This window comes from Belonocnema kinseyi, chromosome 8 (assembly GCF_010883055.1).
Source record: "Belonocnema kinseyi isolate 2016_QV_RU_SX_M_011 chromosome 8, B_treatae_v1, whole genome shotgun sequence".
Taxonomy (NCBI): Eukaryota; Metazoa; Arthropoda; class Insecta; order Hymenoptera; family Cynipidae; genus Belonocnema; species Belonocnema kinseyi.
In genome coordinates, this window is record NC_046664.1 from 15852766 (window position 1) to 15878895 (window position 26130).

A 26130-nucleotide genomic window follows, 5' to 3' on the forward strand; every position below is an offset into this window, starting at 1 on the left:
CTCCGTATATGTACATATTCCTAATTTTTCACCCTCCTAATTTTAACGCTTCTGAATTTTCACCCATTCCGCTTCTTTGGTTTCCGAAGAAATACCTTTCAGTGCTTTGGATTTCCGACTTATTGCTCTTTCCTACTTTTTGCTATTCCTAAGTTTTACCATTATGTATTATAACCCATTCTGAAATTTTACCTTTCTTAATTTTTACCGTTCCGAAAAATGAACGGCCCCCTAATTTAGCCTACTTCCCGTCACTTTCACTTACTTTCTCGCACTTCTCCTCACTAATTTCCAACTAACTTCAACTACTTCTCTCTCCTAATTTCACCTCACTTTTTCTTTCATCATTTTCCTTACTTCCTCTCCAATAATTCCCCCTCAAATCCCCTACTTACTCTCCCATTATTTACCCTCTTTCCCTTCCTTGGAAAAATGTATGACAGATTGATACCCGACCAAAACTATAAGGATTTCTTCCCCGGGCTAGGAAACCCTGAAATAAAGAAAATATTTTTTTAAACTTTTACTAAAATTATCAGCAGATTATCCCTTAAAACCACACTCTAAACGAGAATCAAGTTTTATGTGGTATATTGGTCGTAAACATTACTTTTGTGTATGTTTTTTATGACAGATCATCTTTAGTGTTCAAATTGAAAACTTTAATGTATTTTTTGGAGTGATTATTCATTTTTTAAACAATTTTTTATTTGTTCAATCAACACTTTTCGATTTTTTTACAAATTTACGGTAGTCTCATAACAAGATGAAAGAATTAGGGAATATAAAAAATCATGAAGGTCGATTTAATTTGTTGTTAATTAATTCAATGATTTTTTATTATTTAATGTAACTTTTGACTGAAATAAGGCAGAAATATTCACTTAATTTGTTATTGTTTAAATTATTTTTATTATTTAAATTCAGTTAAAATTTGATTTTTTACTGGAATGAAACAAAAGAGTGAAGTTTGTGTAAAATATTCCACAAATTTCATTAGCATCTTGTATCATGAAATTTTCCTTACTTACAATTCTTCAAACAATTTCCATTTGTTTAAACAGTTTTTTAAAGCAAAATTTTACTTTTTCTGAATGATGTGAATTATTTAGTTAATCGCTCGTATTTTTTTGTTATTTAAATTAAATGGTTCAAATTACTCATAGCAGGTATAAATTTTTAATATTTTTTCCAAAAAAATTGCTTTATCAAATGATACTTATTACAAAAATTAAGACTAAGTGATGAAAAGTGACAGCATAGAAGGAAATAATAAAATTTCTGGAAAAATTTACGAAAAATTGAATTTTTTACATTTTTTTACTCAACAGTTACATTTTAACAATAAAAGATTATTTAAACAATTAAAAATAAAGTGAATCGATCCTGCTGATCTTTAATTTAAACCAATTAGTTTATGTTACTCAAAAAAGAAAGAAATTTGATATATCTTGTTGAAAAAAAATTTTAAGCAAATGGAAATTGTTAAACAATTATTAATTAGACATGAAAATACTAGAAAACCCAAAATTCTATGAAGTTGTTTCTTTAAGTCTCGCAAAAAAATGAACTTTTCTCGCTTATTGCACTTAAAAGTTACATTTAGAAAATAAAAAATTGCTTAAACAAATAAGAAGAAATTGTATCGACAGTAATTATTTTTTATATTGCCGAATTAGTTTATCTGATTATGAGGTTATTGATCATTTGTGACCAAATTTTTAAAAAAAGTACTGCTTGAACAAATAAAAATTGTTTAAACAATTAATAAATAATACAAAATACATGAAAGAAAGTTTAAAATAACAGAGAGCCGACAAATCTTAACCGATTTTCACATACATTTTTTGTTGAAGCTGATAGTCCATAGAGTTATTAAGCCGGATTTTTAATTTATTTTTTAAATTATTTATAAGAAAATAAATAAGACGAAAATAATGTCCTTTTTTCTATTTGACGTTCTCGGGGCTCAAAATTAATAGGAACATTGTTAAAATTGCATAAGATTTATGAAGCAAGATTAGTTAAAGATTTCTTGTCATTATATGGTAAACAAATAAATTTTATAAACAGATTCTTTGTTGAAAGTTTTTTTTTTTTCTATAGTTTGTTATAATTGAACGTTTTTCCAAGTAATATTACAAATAATTTTAGATGGAAACAATAGTGCAATTAAGACAATTTCTGCTAAGATGATTCATGCATGTGCTCTTTAAATAAATTTTATAAACAAATGCATTATTTAGGCATTTGTCGCCAAAAATAGTTTTTTTTTAATGCCGGACCTTTTAGTTTTAGTCTCTTATTAATTTGATTGTTTTAATAAGGCTTCAGCTTCTAGAAGTAAAAGAAATGACATTGAAAAAAAAATTGTAAATAAATTCCCGAATATTAAAAAATTATAAAATATATCAATTAATTTAATTTAGATGAAATGCATGTAGTTGCCAATTAAAAGAACTAACATAAAAAATTAATGAATTTTCCAAATAAAAGCACTGACATTAACAAATACAAATGTTTATCTCGGCAAATGCCTTAATAATGCATTTATTTTCAAATTTATTTATAATATTACCAAGAAAATTCTAGAACAAATTTTTTCCATCATAATATTGTTTCCACCCAAATTTCTTGCAATATGACGCAAAAAGTGACAAACTATTAAAAACTATAGAAAACACACTTTCAAGAAATAATTTGCTCATAACAAATTTATTTGTTTATTACATTAAAACAAAAAAACTTCAAATAATATTACTATCTGAAAGGTATTTGATTACCACAATTTTTCCATTGATCACGAGCACCGTCAACCTCAAATACAAAAAATGGCCTTTTTTCTCATATTTGTTTATTTATAAAAACATTTAAAAACTAATTGGAAAATAGGTCATTTCACCCACTGTGGGACGGTTTGAGGTCGAAATTCTGCTCTGATCTCGAATTGTCGATTCGGATTAAAGCAGACCAAGTCAAACAGAACGGTCCATCAAGTATCACGGTGCTAATGAGTAAACAGAGAAACGACCGAGGGGAAGCGGATAAAATAATGTCACTTCTATCAGGGCCAGGGAAATTTCCACAATTTTGACATGTTCGAGGAAAATCGATCAATGGTCCACAAACACGTCAGGCTTGGCCCTTATTTTTCAATTTTCGAATTTTTTACGGCACGCCCCAAATTCGAGGGTGCCACGAGTTTTCCGCATTTTTTTCGAAAACCGTTAGTCGTACGGAAGAAAGTTATAAAGAATTAAATATGCTTCTTAACTATATCTACAACTTTTATGTGAAATGCTTTTTGATAAGATCAATTTTTTAGAAGATATGAAATTAAGTAGATTTTTGTACATATACTTGATGCACCCAGAGTAAAGCTACCCTTGGTCTTAGTTTTTTTGATTTTTTTCGAAAACCGTTTATATTACGAAACAAGGCTATCAATAATAAAATATGATGCTTGACTTGATCCACAATTTTTGTATGACATGTATTTTGATAACATTGATATTTTAGAATATATCAAATGAAATAGATTTTTTTACATATAAATGATACATGGCGATTCGGTGGATGATTTCAAATTAATGGTCGTTTTCCGCTTTTTCCAGATCTAGTTTTTTAATTTTCCCGGTCAACTAAAAGTAACATATTTATATTTGTCGCAAAACAAACAAATTTATTTTAAATCATGACTTTCATTCTAAACATCCTTTAACAATGCAAAGCAAAAAATTGCAAAATAAATAAATTTTCAAATACATTTATTAATCTTTAACTTGAATAGTCGTATTTTAAACCAAGCAGATGAATTTTTGAACAAAAATATTATTTCCAAAAAATTAATTTTTTACCGAAAAATAAAATTTTTTAAACAAAATACATGAATTTTAACAAAATTGTTGAATTTTTAATCAAAGAAGATACATTTTTAACCAAATAGTTGAATTTGGAACTAGAAAAAAAAATTTTAACACAAAATGGAATAGTTACATTTTTAGTAAAAAAAAATAATAATTTTCATCTTAACTGATGTATTTGCAACTAAAATGATGGATCTTCAACTGGAATAGATGAACTTTAAGAAATTTTTTTAATAAAAAAGATGAATTGTTAACCAAAGTTCAAACAATTAAGTTTTAAGTTAATAAAATCAATGACAAATCAATCAAAAAAGTCGAATTGTTGACTAAAATAGACCATTTTTCAACCAAAAATTGAATAATTAAATTTTCATTCACAACGTGAATGTTCAACCAAGAAATAAATTTTTAACTAAAATTATAGAATATTCAACTGGAATAGCATTTTCAGTTTAGGAAATAATTATTTTCAATAAAAAAAGAAACAAATTTTGTAATAAAATAGTTAAATTTTTGATTAAAAAATTCCTTTTCATTCAACAAAAAAAAAACTAGTTTTCAATCAAGTAACTCATTTTTTAAACAAAGAAATGGCTTTAATTAAAATGATCAATCTTTAATACAAAAAAATAATTTTCAACAAGGGTTTACTTTCAACCAATTAAATTTATTTCTAACCTAACATGAATCACCAACTAAAATGATGAGTATTTAACTAGGATATTTCAATCTTCAACCAAAAAGAAAAATTCTAAACACGGAGATTACCTTTTAAAGAAAAAAAATCATTTTTTACCAAAATAGTCGGTTCAAAAAATTAACTTTCAACCAAAATAATACATTTTCAACTGAAATGATAAATCTTCCGCTGAAAGTCTTGAATTTTATGCATACCAAAAAGATAAATTTTCAACTAATCAGATCAATGTTCTTCAAAAAAAAAGCAATTTTTCTACAATTGGCATAAATTTTCAAAAAGAAGTTAATTTTGTAATAATAAATCTAAATTTTCAAACAAGCAGTTGAATTTTAATCCAAAAAATATGAAATTTCAAACCAAAACAGAATAGTGGAATTTCCCATTAAAAATCTAATTCTCGAAAAAAAATCGGATTTTCGAAAAAATAGTTGAATTTTCTACTGAAAAAGAAAAATTTTTAGGTGAAAAATTGATTTTCGACAAATTAGTTAAATTTTCAAAAAGACATGAATTTTCAATTAAAATTATGAATCCTCCAACCAAAAAATTATTTTTTAAGAAAAGATTCTAGCCTAACTGCAAGTGGTTGAGTTTTCAAAATAGAGATAAATTCCCAACGAAAAATGTAAAAAAATTATATTATATTTCAGAAATATTACCTCTTCGAGATACTCCTTATTCTCAAAAAACTACTTGAAGTACTTTTTTTCTAAAATTTGGAGGACCTTTTAAATTGTGAGGAATTTTAACTAGGAATAGGGATTTTGGAAACTCCTTTCTTCTCAATCCCAGTTGTAATTCTTTTATAAAATTCCCGTTCCATGTAAAAAATTCCCTTTTCCAAGTGAAATTATATATTTTTACCGAAACTCGCTGTCCTAAAATAAATAGGATCAATATTTTTACTCATATGCCTGCAACTATATATAAAATAGAAATCACTTTTCTAAATTGATCAAAATTATTAAAATAATGAAAATTTTATGTTTTACGGTCAGAATTAAATTCCTGGTTTTTTAATTCAATTCCTGGTTTTTCGCCTGTCGATAAAATTCCCGGTCTTAGGGAAAAAACAATAAATAATCAAATATGATCCTTGACTAGATCTACAACTTTTGTATGACATTTATTTTTATAACACTAGTATTTTAGAAGATATGAAATGAAATCAATTTTTATGCATATAAATAATTCACCAAGAAACTAAGGGCCACCCTACTTTTGGCGTTAGTTTTTTTGAAGTTTTTTCGAAAATCGTTAGGCTTACGGAATGAAGCTATAAAACGTTAAATATTATCCTTGATTAGTTCTGAGGCATTTGTATAATATTAATATTATAGAAGATATCAAATGCAATCGATCTTTTATCATATACATGATTCACTAAACGTAAAGCTACCCTACTCATGGTTTTAGTTTTTTGGATTTTTTTCGAAAACCGTTAGTCTCACGAAAAAAAACAATAAATAATCAAATATCATCCTTGACTAGATCTACAACTTTTGTATACCAGGTATTTTTATATCACTAATATTTTAGAACATATCAAATGAACTCGATTTTTGTGCATATAAATAATTCACCAAGAGTAACTAAAAGGACGACCCTCTTTTAGCGTTAGTTTTTTGTATTTTTTTTTAAACCGTTAGTCGTGCCAAAGAAAGATATAAAAAATAAAATATGATCCTTGACTAGATCTACAACTTTTGTACTACATGTATTTCCATAACTTTAATATTTTTTCGAAAACCTTTGATCCTATGAAAGACAGCTATCAATTAAAAAATATTATCCTTAACTAAATCTACAAGTTTTGTATGACATGTTTTTTTATCAAATTAATATTTTAGAAGATATCAAATGAAATCGATTTTTCTACATATAACTGAGTCACCCTACTGTTTGGAATTTTTTTTCGAAAGCCGTTAGCCCTAAAAAAGAAACTTCTCGAAAATAAAATATTCTTCTTGACTAGATCTACATTTTGTATTACATGCACTTTGATAGCATTAATATTTTAAAAGGTATTAAAGAAATCAATTTTTGTACATATAAATAATTTAAATATTCAAGAGCCCGGGGACGTCATTTTCCATTATCCGATGAAGCTGAAACTTTATAGAAATTGTTTGTTCATCAAATCGAACCAATCTAAATTATGCATTACATTACATACATTACGTACATTTGTTTACTTTTTCATCCAAAAATTTAGAATTGAGTATACTTGTAAATCAAATGAGGTAAAAATGTGTCTAATTTTTTTTTAATAAATTACAAAATGCCGTTAAATTTATTATACAAAATTAGACCATCACTGTCGTTTGCATTTTTATGTAAGCACGAAAGCAAAGAAGGTATTTACAGTTTATAGATTTGACCTTGACGAGGGAGTGCAACATTTCATCTGATAGTATTACATTTTTTCAAGGATTTTCTTTTTTCGAAAAGGAACAAAATTTTTGAAGTAACCATTCGTTTTTTTTTTTTGCGAGTTTTGGATCACCCTAATATACACGGATATCAAATCCATGACCATCTGCGCATACATTCAGATATATGTGTACTATATACAAGGCGCATTTCAGTGCCTATGTATAATAGAAGGATCTCATGCACGGGGAGAGTACACAATTGAAAAGCTATAGGGAATGAGAACAGTAAAGGAAAATGGATCTCTGAATCCCACGCTTGATGCATAAATCACATCATGCTATCTTATTAAAAGCAGCCATTCTCTGCTTAAATTTCAAACTTTATATATTAACATACTATTAATAAATAATAAATATAAATATATAAGATGATATTAATAATATTCATTTTTTAATTTATCCATTCATTCATTTATTTCGTCCAGAATGAAACTCCTATGTTTAACTTCTATCTTTTTTATTATTAATATAAATATAAGTCAGTTCGAAATATCAGAAAATATAAAATATATATATATATACAAATTATTATACATATATATACATATCCATATACATATACATAAACATATAAATATACACATACATATGTATATATGTATACTCACGGTCAAAGAGCATTGCCCACCCTGAGCCGAAATTGGTCGAAGTAAAAAGCTTTTTATATCTATGTCAAAAATTCATGTATATAAAAAATCAAACGTGGTTTTAAAGTTTCAGCCAATGCATTTCTAATGCAATTGGCCTTGTCAAAAACATTGAGTTTTTTATAATGAAAAAAAAAACAATCTTTTTCCCATTTTTCTTTTTTCTAAAAAAAAACAAGTAATTTTTTGAAGAACAGATAAATTTAAAAAAAAATGAAAATTAAATACGTATTTGTATATTTTCTTTAAAATAAGCCCAAGATGAAATTTTTTATGAAGCCATTTTAAAGTAATGAAAACTTTTTTGGGACAAAATTTTTTTTCAACGCTGAATATCTCAGAATCTATGAATTACAGAAAAAAAAACCCTAAAGATAACAAAATTTTTGTTTTCATATTTAGAATAAATATTTGTAAAAAAAATAATTGCATTATTCATAATTGAATTTTTTACCATTTTTTAAAATTAATATTTCTTAATTTGTATACATAAAAGAATATAGTTACAAATCTGGAAACTACATTCTTTTATGTATGACATTTCTAAAATATGAATTTTAAACAGAGCGTGAAAAATGAAAAAAAAAAATTACCAACATTATTTTTTCTTCACAATTATTCTACATGTAAAAACATTTATTTCTCTTTCGAGTTTTTTTTACAGTGCATAGATTCCGAGATATTTAAAGAAAATATAAATACGCATCTATTTGATTTTGATTTTTTTAATCTACAATTTCCTTCAAAAATTACACAGGTTTTATTGTAAAAAAATTAATGAAAAAAAGATTATTTTTTTTATTATAAAAAACTCAATTCTTTTCGAAAATGCCAATAGTACATTTTAAAAATCAAAATGAAAGATATGCGTATTTTTATTTCTTTTAAATGAGCCCAATATTACATTGTTTATTGAGTCATTTTAAAATTATGACAATTTGTTTAAAGAAACAAAATTTTCAACGCTGAATATTTCGGAATCTATGCATTATAGAAAAAAACTCAAAAAAAAATATTTGTTTTCACATGCATGATATGTATTTCTAAAGAAAAAATAATTTTAGGAAAACAATGTTGTTCTTTAAAAATTTATTGAAAATTAATATTTTCTAACTTTTATACATAAAAAATATAGTTACAAATCTGATAAATATTTTCTGAAAAATTAATTTTTTTAATTAAAAATTTAACCATTTTTTGTCTAAAATTGATCATTTTAGTTTAAATTCAACCGATTGGTTGAAAATTGATCTTTTTTAGATCAAAATTCAACTATTTCGTTAAAAATTTGTGTATTTTGTTGGAAATCTGTTTTTTTTTCGTGAATTAATCTTTTTAGTTTAAACTTCGTCTATTCCAGTTTAAGATTCATAATTCTATAGTTTTAAATTCATCACTTTGTTTAAAAAATATTTTTTGTTGCAAAATTTTTTTTTTCAAACTAAAATTTTAACTATTACATTTTTTATCTAAAATTGACCTGTTCAAAATTAAACTATTTGGTTGAAAATTCATCTTTTTTAATTGAAAAATATTATTTTTCGGTAGAAAATCTTCTTGTATGAAAATTCAGCTGTTCCAGTTGAAGGTTTACCATTGCAAATGAAAATTGATCAGTTTGGTTTGAAATTCATTTTATTAAATAAAAACTTAACTACTCTATTTTTGGTCTCAATTTAATATTTAAAATTTAAAATTTTGACATTTGATTAAAAATAGATCTTTTTTAGTTGAAAATTCAACTATTTCTTAAAAAATTTAGATATTTTTTTGAAAAATAATTTTTCCTGTAGAAATTAATTTTCTTGTTAGAAAATGCAACTATTCCAGTTGAAGGGTCACGATTTTAGTTAAAAATTCATTCTCTTGGTTACAAAACTAATTTGATTAATTCTTAATTTAAATATTTCATTTTTCGTCCAAAGTTGATTATTTTTTATTTATTACTTATTTAGTTAAAAATTCAACTATTTCTTGGAAAATTCATGTATTTTGTTAAAAACCTGTCTTTTGTTTGTAGAAAATAATCTTTTGATTTTAAAATTCATTTAATATAGTTGAAGATTCATTATTTCAGTTAAAAATTTATTACGTAGGTTAACAAAATTTTTGGTTAAGAAATTATTTTTTTCAACTATTCCATTTTTAATTCAAAGCTTACATTTTTACATTCACATCAGAGAGTAGTGAGCGCATTTTGAATATTTTTGAGACCACTTTTTTCAAAATTCAAAATTTTTCTGTACGAATGTTTATAGTATTTAAAAAGTTGAATAATATATCACGATGACTTTTTTCATAAAACCAAAAATTACCAGAGATAAAACATTTACAAAAATCAAAAAAACACACGAAAATGAACCTTTTAAGCCAAATAGCGGACGATATGAAAAAAGGCAAGAGAAGAAAAGCTTTTATTTCTGAATGCCCTACAAGATTATCATAACAATTTTTGGAATTTTCTTGAAAAATCAAAAATTAAAATTTTTGTCAGGATACAAAATAATGAAAAATCCAAAAATTACATTTTTTGAGTCAACAATTTCAGAGTATTTAAAAGATTCTCAAATATGAAATGCTTAATAACAAAAATGCTTAATAACATTTTTTTAAAATAAATGCGCATTTTTTAAATGGGACAATGAAACTACGTCTGCTCTAATACCATTGCAAGTTTTGAATTATAATAATATACATTTATGGGAATGATATACAATTTCAGGGATAAACTCGAGTGCGAAGCACGAGATACGTGATGAGAATATGTTCCTTAAAGCCAAAACAGCTTTAATAAAAGAGAATTCACAATCACTAAATTATTGTTGTCGATACTTTCACCTTTAGTTTAAAAAAGTCTCAGCACAAAGATCGAGCGCGTAGATTGAAAATTGATCTTTTTTCGTTGAAAAATCGTATTTTGTTGAAGATCCATAATTTTAGTTGAAAATTCATCACTGTTTGATATACATTTTTTTCAAAGAAAATTAATTTTTCAACTAAAAATGTAACTACAGTGAAACTCTTCTATAGCGCCGATTTTGGGACCGATTTCGTTTGTTCATGCTTGAGTGTTCGCCTGAGTGACAACCGCCGACCCCGCGTACGCCGCGCAGCTCTCGTTACACCTACCTGCGGCGCGGCGGCAATTCTCCAATGGGCTATAGAAGGGAGGGCTATTGAAGGGTTTCACTGTATATAACTATTTGGTTGAACATTTATCTTTTTGAGTTGCAAATTTCATCTATTTGATTGAAATTCTGGCCTTTTTTTAATTAATCTTTTTAGTTGTAAATTCAATTATTCCAGTTAAAAATTCATTTATTTCAGTTGAAGATTCAAAATTTCAGTTGAATTTTTTATCCCAATTTAAACTTAACTTAGATCGTCACCTTAAAATCGACTTTTCACTTAAAATCTCGAGTTCTATTTAAAAATTGATTGTCCTGTAACCATAAACTGGCTTTCTTTCAAATTCCACAATTTACAATCGACTATAAGCTTCTCGATAAACCGATAGCTTCTTATAAAAAAGTAAAAGCTGTTTAGATCAAAAGGCAATTTACTTTTCAAGGTGGTGTAAAAGTGGAGGAAAACTAACAATAAAGTAACGTACTTGAAAAAGAAATTAATTCCTCTCGTATGAAATTGGTATAGAACAGATTTAATGAAATCAGGATTTTAAAAAGTGAGAATTTGCAGCCAAGATATCTATAATGATGGTTGTTTTGCAATTTTAAATCAAATATATTTTGATTAATTACAAATATTTTAGTTTGAAACTATAAAAAAAAAACATTTCGAATCAAAGAAATTTTTCTTTGACTGAGAGCCAATGCATATTTTTATTTGATTTGAAGCCTTTTTCAAAATAACAATCACTTTTTTTTTCAAATCAATTTGAAAACTCATTTAATTTTTATCCAATTTCATTAGATTTGTAATTGTTTCGTTTATTAAAGATCTTCATTACGGGAGCAATAATTTTTTATGAAACCATAGTTCTAATTAAATACCTTCATCAACTTAAGTCTGCCACTGCCTGTTCTATGTAAGCATAATCAATATAGAGGTTTCATTCAGTTTGCAATGAAAAAACAAAACTGAACTCGATAAATTTCTTTTTAACAACAGTAAAAATAGTTATTATTAAATAATAGTTATAATTTTTTGTTTAAATGCTCTTATTTATCTCTGATTATTATTTAAAAAAATGAATATCAATAATTATAATTTTAGTCTTCTAAGTAATAGGAAAATTTCCTAAATTTTTTAGATGACTGAAAACTCCCAAAAACTAAATATCTCGAAAAAGGAAATATTCGAAATAGAAAATTCTCAAAATTATTCAATCCCCGACAGTTCGTTTTGACAAGATTTTCAATGCAAGAGAAATAATAATTTTTAAAAAACTTCTATGCATATTAAAAAAAAATTGCACTGAAAAATTTCTTTTTAATTATTGTTATTTTTAATTTAAACAATAATTTTGAATAATAAGTTGAACATTTAAAAAAATTTCTTAAAACAAAGTATAAATTATTATCCTATTTTTTTTAAAATAAATCATATTGATCAAAACAGAATTTCTTTAATTATTTAAATTCTGGAATATTCCAATTTGGGATTTTTATATTAAGGCAATTTAAAAAAACCAGGAATTGAATTTGGTACGACAAAAAAAATCCCAAATTGAAAAATTGTCAAATAATAAAATTCCCGAATAATCAATCTACCGAACAGTTTATAGAATTACTGTTCGAATTTAAAATAAACTTAACTTTTTTTTTAATTTCATCCCGAAATATATTTTTTTGAATATATTGTTATTTTAAATTGAAATAATAATTGTATAAACGGACGGAAATTTTCCAAATCGGAAGTTTTACAGTGCCGGAATTTTATTTTTCGTAATTTTTCAGTCGTCCCTTTCCAAAAAATAAAGTAGTCAAAATAGAAATTTCCCGATATTATCCAATTGTCAAAATATAAAAATCCCGAAATGAAAAATTCTCGAACTCTTTTTTTTTGCCCAAAATTTCATTTCATCCGAAAATTTAACTATTCTATTTGAAGATTGATCATTTCAGTTGAAATTTTATCTCTTTAGTTCAAAATTTAACTCTTTTCTTGAAAGCTTTCTTTGACAATTAATTTTTTTAATAGGAATTTAACTATTTAACTTTTTGGTTGAAGATTGATCATTTTAGTTGAAAATCTCACTATTTTCTTGAAAGCTTTTATTCTCAAAATTAGTTTTTTTAACTAATAATTTCACTACTCAACTGTCACGTTAAAAGCTGATATTTTTAAAGTAAAAATCAACTAAATGGTTGAAAATACTTTTTTTTCGTTTCTTTGGCTGAAAATTTAACTTTTTTTAGAATCGTTGATTTTTGGCCCTAAATTTATTAGTGTAACTGGAAAATTAACTATTTCAATTGAAGATTGATCATTTTCCTTAAAAATTTATCTCATTGGTTGAAAATCTAACTATTGTTTTGAAAATGGATGCTTTTTGGCCAAAAATTTATTTTCAAACAAAAAATTAAACTATTACAGTTGAATATTTATCATTTTAGTTGAAAATTTATCTCTTTGGTTGAAAATTTCACTATTTTCATGGAAGTTTTTTTTTTGTTAAAAATTAATTTTTTTTAACAAAAATTAAAATAATGAACCAATAGATTGAAAACTGATATTTTAGAAGAAAATTGAATAACTTGGTTGATTTTTTTACAAACATCTCTTTGGTTGAAAATTCAACTATTGTTTAAAAAATATATATTTTTTATGCTATAAATATTTTATTGAAAGTTAATTTTTTTTTTTGAAAATTATTTGTTGTACCTAAAACTTCAACTATTCAACTGTTTCGTTAAAAATTTACCCATTTTTAGTTGAAAATTTATGTTTTTGTTGAAAATTCATCTTTTGGGTTGAAAATTTCATATTGTTTTTAAAATTCGTTTTTTATGTTCGCTCAAAAATTTATTTTTGCAACTCAAAATTTGGCTAATCCATTTGAAGTTTGATCATTTTATTTGCAAATTTCACTATTTTAAAATACATTTTTTTTTGTTAAAAATTACATTTTAACTAAAAATTTAACTGTTCGACTCTTTGGTTGAAAATTGATATTTTTCAGTGGAAAATGTAGCTTTTGTTTTGAATGATCGTTGTTTTTAATTCAAAAACTTATTGTTCAACTAAAAGTTTAATTATTCGAGTCGAAGATAATATTTGTTGAGAATTTATCTCTTCGATTAATAATTTCACTAATTTCTTGAAAGTTCCACTATTTTCTTGAAAGTTCGTTTTTTTGGTTGTTGAAAATTGATCTTTTTTAGTTAGAAATTAATTTATTTTGTTGAAAATTCATTTCTCGCTTTGAAAATTGAACTATTTTTTTAATCGTCTATTCTTTGGTCAAAAATTTATTTTTAACAAAAAATTCAAATATTTCAGTTGTAGATTGTTCACTTTGGTTAAAAATTCATCCTTTTAATTGAAAATTTCACTATTTTCTGAAAAGTTTATTTTTCTGATTGAAAGCTATTTTTTTTAACTGAAATTTTGACTATTTAAGTATAATCCACTACACTGTTTTTTTTAGGAGCTATCTCCCCTCGGGAAAATTTTATCGTTTTATTTATTTCAGATCATCATATTTTAATTATTCTGCTTAGTGTGGCGGAAAAAAATTTGACTTCAAAAAATAGACCTCGTATGAATCACATATGCATGAGAGAAAATAATGCAGATAAAATTTTGCGAACGTTTGACCAGTGATGGGTAAAGCAATTTATGATAACGAATAAAAATTCTGATTTATCTTTTCAGGGTGGCCAGTTTAATCGAGAAAAAGTTTTTCTGGGTTTTTCAAGGTTCGCAAACATTTTTCAGGCATATTAAAAAATTCGAACTCTTAAAACTGGCAATCTTTTCATTTTAAGTAAACAATTCTCAAATTTTTTAATATTTTTCGATTTTGGAAAAAAATTATTTTTCCGAATCAAACTTTGCAGTAATAATAATTTAAAGTTTTTTTTAATAAACTATAGCATCATCTAGTTTTTAGATTTTAGGAAAAAAAGTTTTAATACAAAATCAAAATTTCAAATAACTATTTATTTTTTAGGTTTCTTTGTTTATTTACTTTAAGTTTATATGATTATAATGTTGCTAGGTACTTTTTGATAAAAACAAAAAGGGCCTCTTATAATTTAGAAAAAATTGAAAACCAAAAATGTCGTCCCTTTCAAACAAATAAAAATTTTCAAAAACAAAAAATGTTCCAATTTAGAAAAAAATAACCAAAATTGCTTCCCTTACAAGTCAATAATTATGTCAAAATTACAAAGTTATTCTTGTTCCAATTCATAAAATAATTAAAACCAAAATTTTCTCCTTTCCAATTAGGCAAGACTTAAAAATTAAAAAATAACACTCTTTTGATTAAGAAAAAAAATCCAAATTTTCTCTTTACAAAATGGTTATAATGGTTTAAAATAAAAACTGACTTCTCATTTCGAACTGTTTGAAAAATGATGAAAATCAAAAATGAACCTCTTCCGATTCACACAAAAATAACTAAGATTTCTTTTCTTTAAACGCTATAAAAATCTTGAAAATAAAAAAAATAAACTTTTCAAATTCAGAAAAAATTTGTAACTAAAAAAAATCTTTCCCTATGCTCAATAAAAATGTTAAAAAGAAAAAATGCCATCTTTTAATTCAGAAAAAATGTCCCAAATTTCATCCCTTTATACACAATAAAAATTATATAAACATAAAAGGGTGTTTAACAATTTATAAAAAAAAATAACCAAAGTTTCGTCCCTTCCAACTGTAAAAATCTTAAAAATGAAAACATGTCCCTACCAATTCATAAAAAGTTGAAGACTTAAAAATTCCTTCCTTCAAACTCAATAAATATGTTTCCTATAAAAAATTATCCTCCTGATACATAAAATATTGAAAACAAAAAAGACCCTCTTACAATTCAGAAAAAATTGAATACCAAAATTTCGTCCCTTTCAAGACAATGAAAATGTTTTTAAAAAAATTATCCTTCTTCGCATTCATAAAATATTAAAAACTAAAATTTCCTCCAATTAAAAAAAATTAACTAAAAAAATCTTCCCTAAAACTCCATGAAATAGTTGAAAGTTAAAAAATGGAATCTTTTAATTTAAGGAAAAAACAATCCAAATTTCTTCCTTTTATACTCAATGAAAATTATGAAAATAAACAAGAGCCTCTTAAAATTTAGATAGAATTGATAACAAAAAATGGCGTCCCATCCAAGAAAATAAAAATTTTTAAAAGAAAAAATGACCCGCTTCTAATTCAGAAAAAAATTTCTTTTCAACTCTATAAAAATAAAAAACGTCCTTTTCACAATTCAGAAAGAAATTGAAACTAAAAAAAGCTTCCCTTAAACTCAATAAAAATGTTAAGGGAAAACTGGCATCTTTTAATTCAGAGAAAAATAATCAAAATTTTACCCCTTTATACTCAATAAAAACAATAAAAACTGAAAAAGTCATTTCAGAAAGGAATTAAAAATCGAAATTTCATTGTTTGGAACTATTTCAAAAATGTTAAAAATAAAAAATGACTCTTGCAATTCAGAAAAAATAACCAAGATTTCGTTACTTTGAACCCTATCAAAATCTTAAAAATGAAAAAAAATCCTTTTTCCTATTCAGAAAAAAATGTGCACTGCAAAAAATATTTCACTAAACTCAATAAAAATGTTAGAAAGAAAAAATTGCATCTTTCAATTTAAAAAAATGATCAAATTTCCCCCCTTTAAACTAAAAAAAAACGATAGAAACAAAAAAGAGCCTCTTACAATATTCAGAAAAAATGACCAAAATTTCGTTCCTTCTAACAATAAAAAACTTAAAAATGAAAAAAAATTTCTTATCAATTCTTAAAAAAATTGAAGACCAAAAATGTCGCCCTTCCAATTCAATAAAAATGTTACAAAGAAAAAATTATCCTTTTTCCAATTCATACAATATTGCGAAAAAAATGTTCGCCCTTCAACTCGAGAAAAAAAGGGAAAAAGAAAAAATTAGTTTTTCTAATTCAAAAAAAAATTCACAAAAATGTCGTTCCTTCTAACTCTATAACAATCTCAGAAATTAAGGAAGGTTACTCTACCAATTAAAAAAAAATCTCATTTCAAACTGAATAAAAATGCTAAATATATAAAAGTTGCCCGCCTTCAGCTCAAGAAAAATTCATAAAACCAAAAATTTCCTCTTCCAATTCGGAAAAAATTAAATACCAAAATTCCTCCCTTTCTTTTAAAATTAAAATGGTGAAATTCAATGTTCTTTTATGAATAAATCCTTTTAAGTTGAATAATTTTTATTTTTATTAGCTTAAAATTAATAATTGTTCATTTGTTACTTATGTCTAAAAATTCAATATTTTCTCTGCAATAGGTATCAAAGCTAGAGACAAGAAAAATGCATGGTAAAATTTATTAAAAAATGTAATTAAAAACGTGTTTTTATTGAGTTACATTATCTTTAAATTTATTTTTCCTACTTTAATCGCACAAGCTGAGAAAAACATTTTAGCTTGAATCATTTCACCCACGTTTTTTCTTTTTTATACTATGTTGCGAATAGTTTAGAGCAGGAGAATTTTTTTAAGACTTCAAGTATAAATTCCAAGAGAACATTCTTCCTCTTAACTTTCTTTAGTATATTTTTTTTATCCGTTTAAGCATAATTCATGACATGGATTTCTTATTAAAAAAATTAATAAAATTTCATTCTTATATAAGAGCAGAGGAAAATAAAGAATAAAAAAGAAAATAATGTTAAGTTTCAAAGGTTTTTTCTATTTGAAAAGAGAAAATTTCTTTCAAAAGTTTTAGAAAATTAACATAATGTAGAGGAAACCTCACTACAGTAGATAATCATTAATTAGGAACAAACATAAAAAAGAAATTGAACTATGTTTCAATTCCAAAACCTGAAAACTTGTAATAGAAAAGGCAGTTTTTTTAATATTGAGGAATATTTGTTTCATATAGACAATTTTTAATTTTTGAGTGAAAATATTAAATTTTGAAATGTAAATAATAATTGACCAATTATTAATTTGAAATTAATAAAAATAGAAATAATTCAACTTTTACGAATTTATGTGTAAAAAAACATTCAAATTTTCCATATTAATCTTATAAGAAAGAGAAGGAATTTTGGTATTTCATTTTTTTCTGAACTAGAAGAGAAACTTTTTGGATTTTTCGCATTTTTATTAAGTTGAAGCCCGGCCAATTTTGTATTTAAAAAATTTGATTTAGTTTAAAACGCGCAAATGTTAATTTCTTTTTTAATTGGCTGTGAGACATTTTTTTATTTTTAAGATTATTGTAAAGTTGGAAGGGACGAAAATTGGATTTTTTGCCGGAATTGGAAGAGGCCATTCTTTTTTTTAGCTTTTTTATTGTGCCGAAGAGGAAAATTTTTTTCTTATAATTTAATTAATTGAATGGATATTAAAAAAAATTATTAAGTTGGAAGGGAGGTAATAGGTAATTTTTTTTTAAATTGTCGAGATTTCGGTGATTTCATTTTCTGAATTAGAAAAGCCATTTTTCATTTATTAATCTAAATTAACTTGAAGGGGGAATTTTTTATTTTTAATATTTTTTCTGAATTGGAAGTAGGTAGATTTTTCATGTTAATTATTATTATTGAGGTGGAAGCGAGGATTTGTTGACTTTAATTTTTTATGAATTGGAAGGGAGAAGTTTTGATTTTGTAATATTTTTATTGAATTAGAAGGCATTTTTGGTCTTTAATTTTTTATGAATTTGACTGGAAAAATGTTTTATATTTAAGATTTTTATTGAGTTGGAAGGCACGAAAATTGCATTGGTTTTCCTGAATTGGAAGAGGTCATTTTTTTCTTAGCTTTTTTATTGAGTCAATGGGGGAAACTTTTTATCTCAATATTTTATGAGTTTGCAGAAGGATAATTTTTTATCATTAACATTTTTTTTGAGCTGGGAGGAAGGAAATTTTGGTTATTATGTTTGTTGAATTGGAGACACCATTTCTTCATTTTAACATTTTTGTTAACTTGAAGGGGCGAATTTGTCATTTTAAAACTTTTTTTCTGAATAAGAAGAGGATTAATTTTTTATATTTGTATTGAATTGGAAAGGGGGAAATCTTGGTACACATTTTTTTCTGAATTGGTAAGCGGATAATTATTCTTTTTAACATTTATCACTGAGTTGAAAGGGAGGAAATTTTCATTTTAATTTTTTTTCGAATTAAAAGAGGCCTCTTTTTGCCTTTTAACATATTTATTGATTTTTTTAGATTCAATTTTTTCTATAATGGAAGAAATAAATTTTTTATTCTTAAGATTTTTATGAAGTGAAAAAGCATGAAATTTTGGTTATTCACTTATTTTTCTAAATTTGAAGAAGCCATTTTTTAGCATTTTTATATAGTTAAAGGGCAGAATCTTATATTTTCATGTATTTATTGAGTTGGAAGGAAGGAATTTTTGGTTTTTAATTTGTTATGAATTAGAAGCGTCGAAATTTTTTTAAAAATTTATTTAGAGTTGAAAGGGTCGAAATTTTGTTTAATTATTTTTTTTCTGAATCAAAAGAGACCATTTATTCTTTTCAATGTTTTTTTTTTTTTTTTTTTAATTGAAAGGGGGGAATTTTGTATTTTTAACCTTTTCATTGAGTTAGAAAGGAGAAAATTTTAGTTTCTAATTTTGTCTGAATTGAAAAAAAGTTAAATTTTCAACAAAAAAAAAATAATTTTTCAACAAAATAAAAATGTTACATCTTCAACAAAAAAAATCGAATTTTCGACTATAGTTAACTTGAATAAATAAATAAGAATTTTCAATAAAGTAGTTTAAATCACAGTTAATAGTATCATCTTTCAAAACAGAAGATTAATTTTCTACCCCGAAAGATTAATTTTAAACAAAATAAATGAATTTTCGTCAAAACAGTAGTTAGAAAAACTCGTTAAATTTGCCATGACATCTTATACAAAACATATTTTAATATAAATAATACCAAAACAAGGCAATTCTTAATTAAATATGTAAATGTATGCCATTAAATATAAACAATATCAATTTTATAGAATAAAAATTTTCAACCAAAAATAGAACACTCTTTTATTTAAAAAAAAAAATAACATAAAGCAGTTTTCTAAAAAATGGTTACATTTTAAACCAAATATATCTATTTTTAAATAAAATTATGAAACTTCACATAACAAAAAAAAATGAATTTTTAACACAAGAGTTCAACATTCAATCCAAAAGTTCATGTTTTAATCAAGAAAATTAATTTTCTGAAAACTGAAGTTAAATTTTTAACCAAAATTTCAAACTTCAGTTGACTGAACCCCTCCCCCTCCCATTTTATCAATCCTAGTTTTTGCTGCTACCCCCTTTATCCCCTCAAATTCGTGTGCAGATGGCAACTCCGCCCCAGCTACCTGTGTACAGTTCCCCCACTACCCGGCTTCCCCTCAGTCAGCCGAACTGAAGCCGCCGAGCCTGGTCAGCGACAGCCCCTTGTACCTAAGGAGGACTAAAATGCGGAATATAAAATTTTTTTTAATTTAGCCTTCGGTAATTTATAAATATAATATTCGAAATCTGCTAATTATAATGATTCCAACGAAGCCAAAATATAACCAGTTTTGAAAACCTTAACATGAAAAAATTATGTATATTTTACTTAGCACAAGTTCCTTCTATTCATACCTGTAATTTGGAAATCCAATTTTTAATTAGGAATTTGAACAATTTCACTGAACAGAAAATTTTCCATAAAATTTCACATAAACTTGAACGTTTATTCTTTAATTTTTAGGTTTTAAAATCAAATAACACATCGATGGATTCGTTGTAATCCGCAGATTTCGAATATTATATTTGTAAATTACCAAGTGAAAAAAAGAGAAAAGTTATATTCCGCATTTTGTCCTCTCAGCTGGTACAAAGGATTCCCGCTGACCAGGCTCGACGGCAGCAGTTGGCCTGAGTGCGGGAAAGCCGCGTAGTGGGGGGAGAGGGGAGGCGACACAGGTAGATGGGGCGAAAATGACCATTGCACTTTATACTAGAGAATTTGAAAATTACGTATGATAGAATATTAACGAAATACAATCAAAATAATGATAAAATAATTGAAATATCTTCATAAAAAGTGTTATATTTTATTATTTAACAATTTTTTAATTATTCAAGTACCGAAATTTTTAATTGTCCACACTTTCCTAATTTCGGAAATTTTGTATTTCGAGCATTTCATCGGGAGTCTTATTTCGTCCAGAGTTTTATTTTTTTGAGATTCTTTACTCTTCTAAAAATAATAGATAAAAAAAATAAAACGATTTCATTTTATAAACATGTTTTTTATTTTATTATTTACTTATTAATACCATTTTTTTATTCAAATTCGATAATATTATGTATTTATATTATAAATTTTTTATTTTATTGTTCGGGAATTTTTTTAGTTTCAGGAATTTTCTATTTAAAATATTTTCTTTTTTTTTGCAATTTCCTATTGTCGAAATATTTATTATTCGGAATTTTTAGTCATCAAAAAATAATAAATAAAGGCTGCGCCTAGTCGTGCTAAAGAAATAACAGAGTTGGAAAAGAGGATGGGAATGTTACAATTTTGGGAATTTTATTTTCCTGGATTTTTTAGTCACTTAATCATTACATATAATAACTTGAAATTTTTAATCTCGCGTCTTTACCTCAGGTATATCAACTTCAAAACTGTAGTCAATACAAAATTTCGACGTTGAGCGATTACGTTACTTCAGGAAAATGATTTGCAAAGAAGAAAAAATCTACCTCAGTCCGGACTTGAACCAGGACCGCCGCTATCCAAAAGTAGTTCCGTGTAGTGATTCTCCCTCTGTTACGTAACTAGGTAACACTCCACTCGCGGATATTGGCGTCCCCAGTTCAAATCCCAGTCGAGGCTGATTTTTTTTCTACATAAATTATTTGCCATAAGTAATCGCTTCAAAATTGAAAAATGTATTTATTAAAAATCTAAAAACTCGGGCGTTAACACCTTTAATTGTTATTAACTTTGAAAAATTAATAAAAAATTGTAAAAAAAAATGTTTTTTTATATTTTGTAGAACGAAATGTTCGGCTCGGGTAACGACCCAAGATCAGCGGCAATTCGTAATAAGAGGATCGGATCACTGTCAATTAACAATTCCGTTGACGTATTGAGACAGCGAGTTCTATTGGAATTGGCGCGCAGAAAGGCGATGCAGGATCAATATCAGATTGACGAGAATCGACGAATGATGCAGACAGTTGGAAAGCGCTCGAATTCCGATTCTGTGACAGGATATCCGACGAGTTCTAATAAGGAGAGCAACAGTGGAATCTATTTAATTGAAGAGAGGCCGAATGATCGAGATCAAAGCCAATCTCCTGTTCGGATTTCGGACAGGACAGCTTCTGTCTGGCTCGAGGGGAATGATCATGATCACGATCACGATCAGGATCAGACACGAAGGGTTACTTTATTTCTATTTACTTACATATTATTAATTTCACCAGCAGTAAAGTCCCAGGATTTTTATTTTCCAAGATTAAAAATATAAACAATTTGAAAATACAAATTAAATTTGTTAAAATATTAGCAGTAGATGCAATCGCGCGTTCACGTCCTAGCATTTTTATTTCATAACATTAAAAATATAAACAATTTTAAATACATATTAAATTTTTTTAAATACTAACATTAAATGGAAGTGCGCGTTCACGTCCTAGCATTTTTGTTTTTCTTAGATTAAAAATATAAACAATTTAAAATTAAATTTGTTTAAATAGTAGCAGTCAATGCAAGCGCACGTTCAGGTCTTAGGATTTTTATTTTCTAAAATTAAAATATTTAAAAAATTTCAATTCATATTAAATTCGTTAAAATATTAGCAGTAAATGCAAGTGCGCGTTCACGTCCTAGTATTTTTGTCTTCTAAGATCAAAAAAAATAAACAATTTGAAAATCTAAAATAACATATTTGAAACATTAGTGGTAAATTCAAGCGCGCGGTCACGTCCTAGGATTTTCATTTATAAAGATTAAGACATAAACAGTTTCAAAATACATATTAATTTTTTTAATGCTACCAGTGGACGCACGCTTGCAGTCAAGTACCAAGATATTTATTTCCTAAGATACAAAATATAAATAATTTAAGGATCCATATTAAATTTGCTTAAATAGTAGTAGTAGTAAATTGCAAGTGTGCGTTGAAGTCCCAGGATGTTTATTTCCTAAGATAAAATAATAAACAATCAAGAAATTTATATTAAATGTGTTCAAATTCTAGCAGTAAATGCAAGTGAGCGTTCACGTCCAAGCATTTTTGTTTCCTAGGATTAAAAATATAAACAATTGAAAAATTCCTATTAAATCTGTCAAAATAGTAGCAGTAAATGCAGGCGCGCGTTCACGTCCTAGCATTTTTATTTCATAAATAAAAAATATAAACAATTTAGAAATTGATATTAAAGTTTGTTAATACACGCTAATAAAAATGCAAGTTCGCGAAGCGCACTTTTGCATCCTCGGAATTTTATTTCCTAAGTTTAAAAATATAAATGATATAAAAAAAGTATAAACAAATTAAAAATCCATATTAAATTTTGTAATATTTAAATACAATATTCAAATGCTTTCAGTAAATGCAGGCTTGCTAAGAGCGTTTTCACGTCAAGATTGATTTAAGATTTCTAAGATTGAAAATATAAAAAATTTAAAAATCCTTATTGAAATTTTTAATAATAGTATCTAACACTTATAAATACAATAAATAATATCTGCATCTGTTAGTTTTCTCTAATGTCAAACATGAATTTTAATGAATGTGTTTTTCGGCATAGGAAAAAAATAATTTTTAATACAAAATAAAAATTTCGAATCACAATTATTTTTTAAACCTACTTGTTTGTTTATTTTTAAGGTTATAAAAATATAGTATTTCTAAAATTCTGAAGAAAATACAATTTTTTTTTAAGATTTCATGAGTCGATTAGATTCTCAAGAAAAATATTATTTTTCAATTAAATAGGTGAATTTTTAAACAGGGAAGATGAATTCTTAACGAAAAATAGATATTTCACCAAGAAAAAAAAAGATTTTTTATTCTTATTCAAAAAGAGACGCATTTTCTACAAACAGTTCAAACTTTTAACCCGAAAATATGAATTATCCACAAAAAAGTTAATTTTCAACCGAATAGTTCAGTTTTCAACCAAATAGATAAATTTTTAACCAAGAAAATTCATGTTTGCCAATAAATAATAATTTTTAATAAAGTGGTCAAGAAAAAAATTTTTAACCCAAATTATACTTTGCCGGGGAAATAATTTTCAAAACAAAATGAAAATGTCGAAGAATAATTTATTTTTTTAACTTATTGGTTTGTTTTTGAGGTTATATAAATATAATTTTCTTAGATTTCTTGAGAAAATTCTACAATTTTTGAAAACTTTTATTTTTTAAATATTTCTGATCGCTCCAAAACTTCAAATTCCTTAAAAAGCTTCAAAATTGAATTTCAAAATCTTCAAAAGTTATCATTTTGTCAACAATTTTTTTGTAATCTTTTCAAATTTTCAATTATGTTTTCAAATTTTTTCAAAATGGCTTTTAAAATGTTTCGAGTGTTTCCTAAAATTTCCAAAACATTTCATAATAAGAAAAAATTGCCTTAAAATTCTTCTATATTTTTTAAATGTTAAAAGTTGAAAACTTCCAAAAATTTTAAGAAGGTTCCAAATTTGCTGTTAAAATTTTCAAAAACTCTACAATTTGTTTAAGATTTAAAAAAATATTTTTAAGTTTAAAATTATTTTTTTATCTTTCCAAAACTTCTAAATATCTTTTAAACATAGTCGCTTTTTTAATGTTGTAATTGGGCAAAATAGAACATTTTATAATTAAAACCATTCCACTCAAAACTTTAGTAAGCAATTTGAAAAGTTTTGATATTTTTTCAATTTTGCTCTTAAAAAAACACTCAAATATCTTTTAAAGATATCCAAATATTTTATTTAAAAAAACTTAATCCTGGAAAACTAAAAAAAAAAATGTCTTCAAATCTTCCCGAAATATCTAAAATTCGAACTAAAAATTAATGAAATTTCATCTCTTCTTTCTCTAGGTGCAGACGAATGAAGTTCATCTCTTGTAATACTTCGCCCTGAAGTCCTCTGGACAGAAACACCCAACCCCGGCAGCTTCGCTTCTCCGTACACGATTTTCCGTTTCGAAAAAAAAAATCGTTCAAAATTTTTTACTGCTCTATCCAAGAAATTCCATCTAAAATTTTATTTTGACTAAATTCCGAAACATCTTTTTTCAGAAAAAAAACTCTTAGAAAACCAAGTACGTGAACCCGAAAAAATGCAGATAAGTGAGCGATAAATCCCATAAAATATTTTGCGGTTTGCGAAGTAACGAAACAGTATTATACCTTGTGATTTTTCTACAACCCCCAATTTTTTTTACGACTTAATTTACAATTAACATGTCTTTTAACATATATGGGTCTTTTGAATAAAACGAAAGGCGTTTGTTTTTTTTTCCAAACTGGAAACGAGCATCATCTGAAAACGAAGCAGTTTTCTAATTAAAATTAAATAAAAATATAAAAAGAAGATCTATCGCCACCTAAAATATGGGTGAGGGTCAATTCCGCACCAGCTATACTGAGAGGGATCCCCCCACGCAGTCGACCCCTCACGCAGCCGGACTGCTACCGCCACCCGGAATGTCACACAAAATTGAAATTTTACAACTTTTTTTAAAAGGTTTTTACGGCAAAAAACATTTAGTTGGAATCTCAGATTTCTAATATAAAATTTTTAATTTAGCGAAAGCTTAAATAAAAATTTGACTAGCAGTTTGGCTGCGTGAGGGGCTAGCTGGTGCGAAATTATCATCAGCCCTAAAATTTTGTAGTCTACATTTTTGGAAATCTCAATAAGATAAAGTCAAAACAAGGATATGGATTTCCCTCACGCAGTCGAACTACTGCCTCCCTAGATTTCACACAAAATTGAACTTTTTAGGCTTTTCTAAAAAGATTTTTAAGACAAAGGATATTTCATTAGAATATTTATTTTTCTTGGATTTCTAATAGTATGTTTTTAATTTAGCGAGTGCTAAATTGAAAATTTGATCAGGCTCGGCGAGAGCAGTTTGACTGCGTGAGGGGGTACCTCTTGCAGAATTATGATCTGCCCTAAAATATTTTTTTTTTGCATATCTCAATAAAATTCCCTTTATTCAGAAGTCACATCAAAACCGTGGCTTCCCCTCACGCAGTCGAACTGCTTTCGCTGCTCGGTCTTTCTGGATGGCACACAAAACTCACTTCTTTAATTTTCACCTTGAAAAAAAATTCAAGAGA

General features: G+C 25.8%; 1 protein-coding gene across 3 annotated transcripts in view; it reads left to right on the forward strand.

Moving 5' to 3' along the window:
- The window catches only part of LOC117178060 (diuretic hormone 44), a 99476-nt gene extending 74291 nt beyond the window's left edge, over positions 1 to 25185 (forward strand). For all 3 annotated transcript variants that reach the window (XM_033369273.1, XM_033369274.1, XM_033369275.1), the window contains 2 exons: positions 21835 to 22224; positions 24880 to 25185. In XM_033369273.1, coding sequence (XP_033225164.1) covers positions 21835 to 22224; positions 24880 to 24909 — 420 coding nt within the window. In that variant the 3' untranslated portion in view covers positions 24910 to 25185. The remainder of the gene's footprint in view (positions 1 to 21834; positions 22225 to 24879) is intronic.
- The last annotated feature ends 945 nt before the right edge of the window (positions 25186 to 26130 follow it).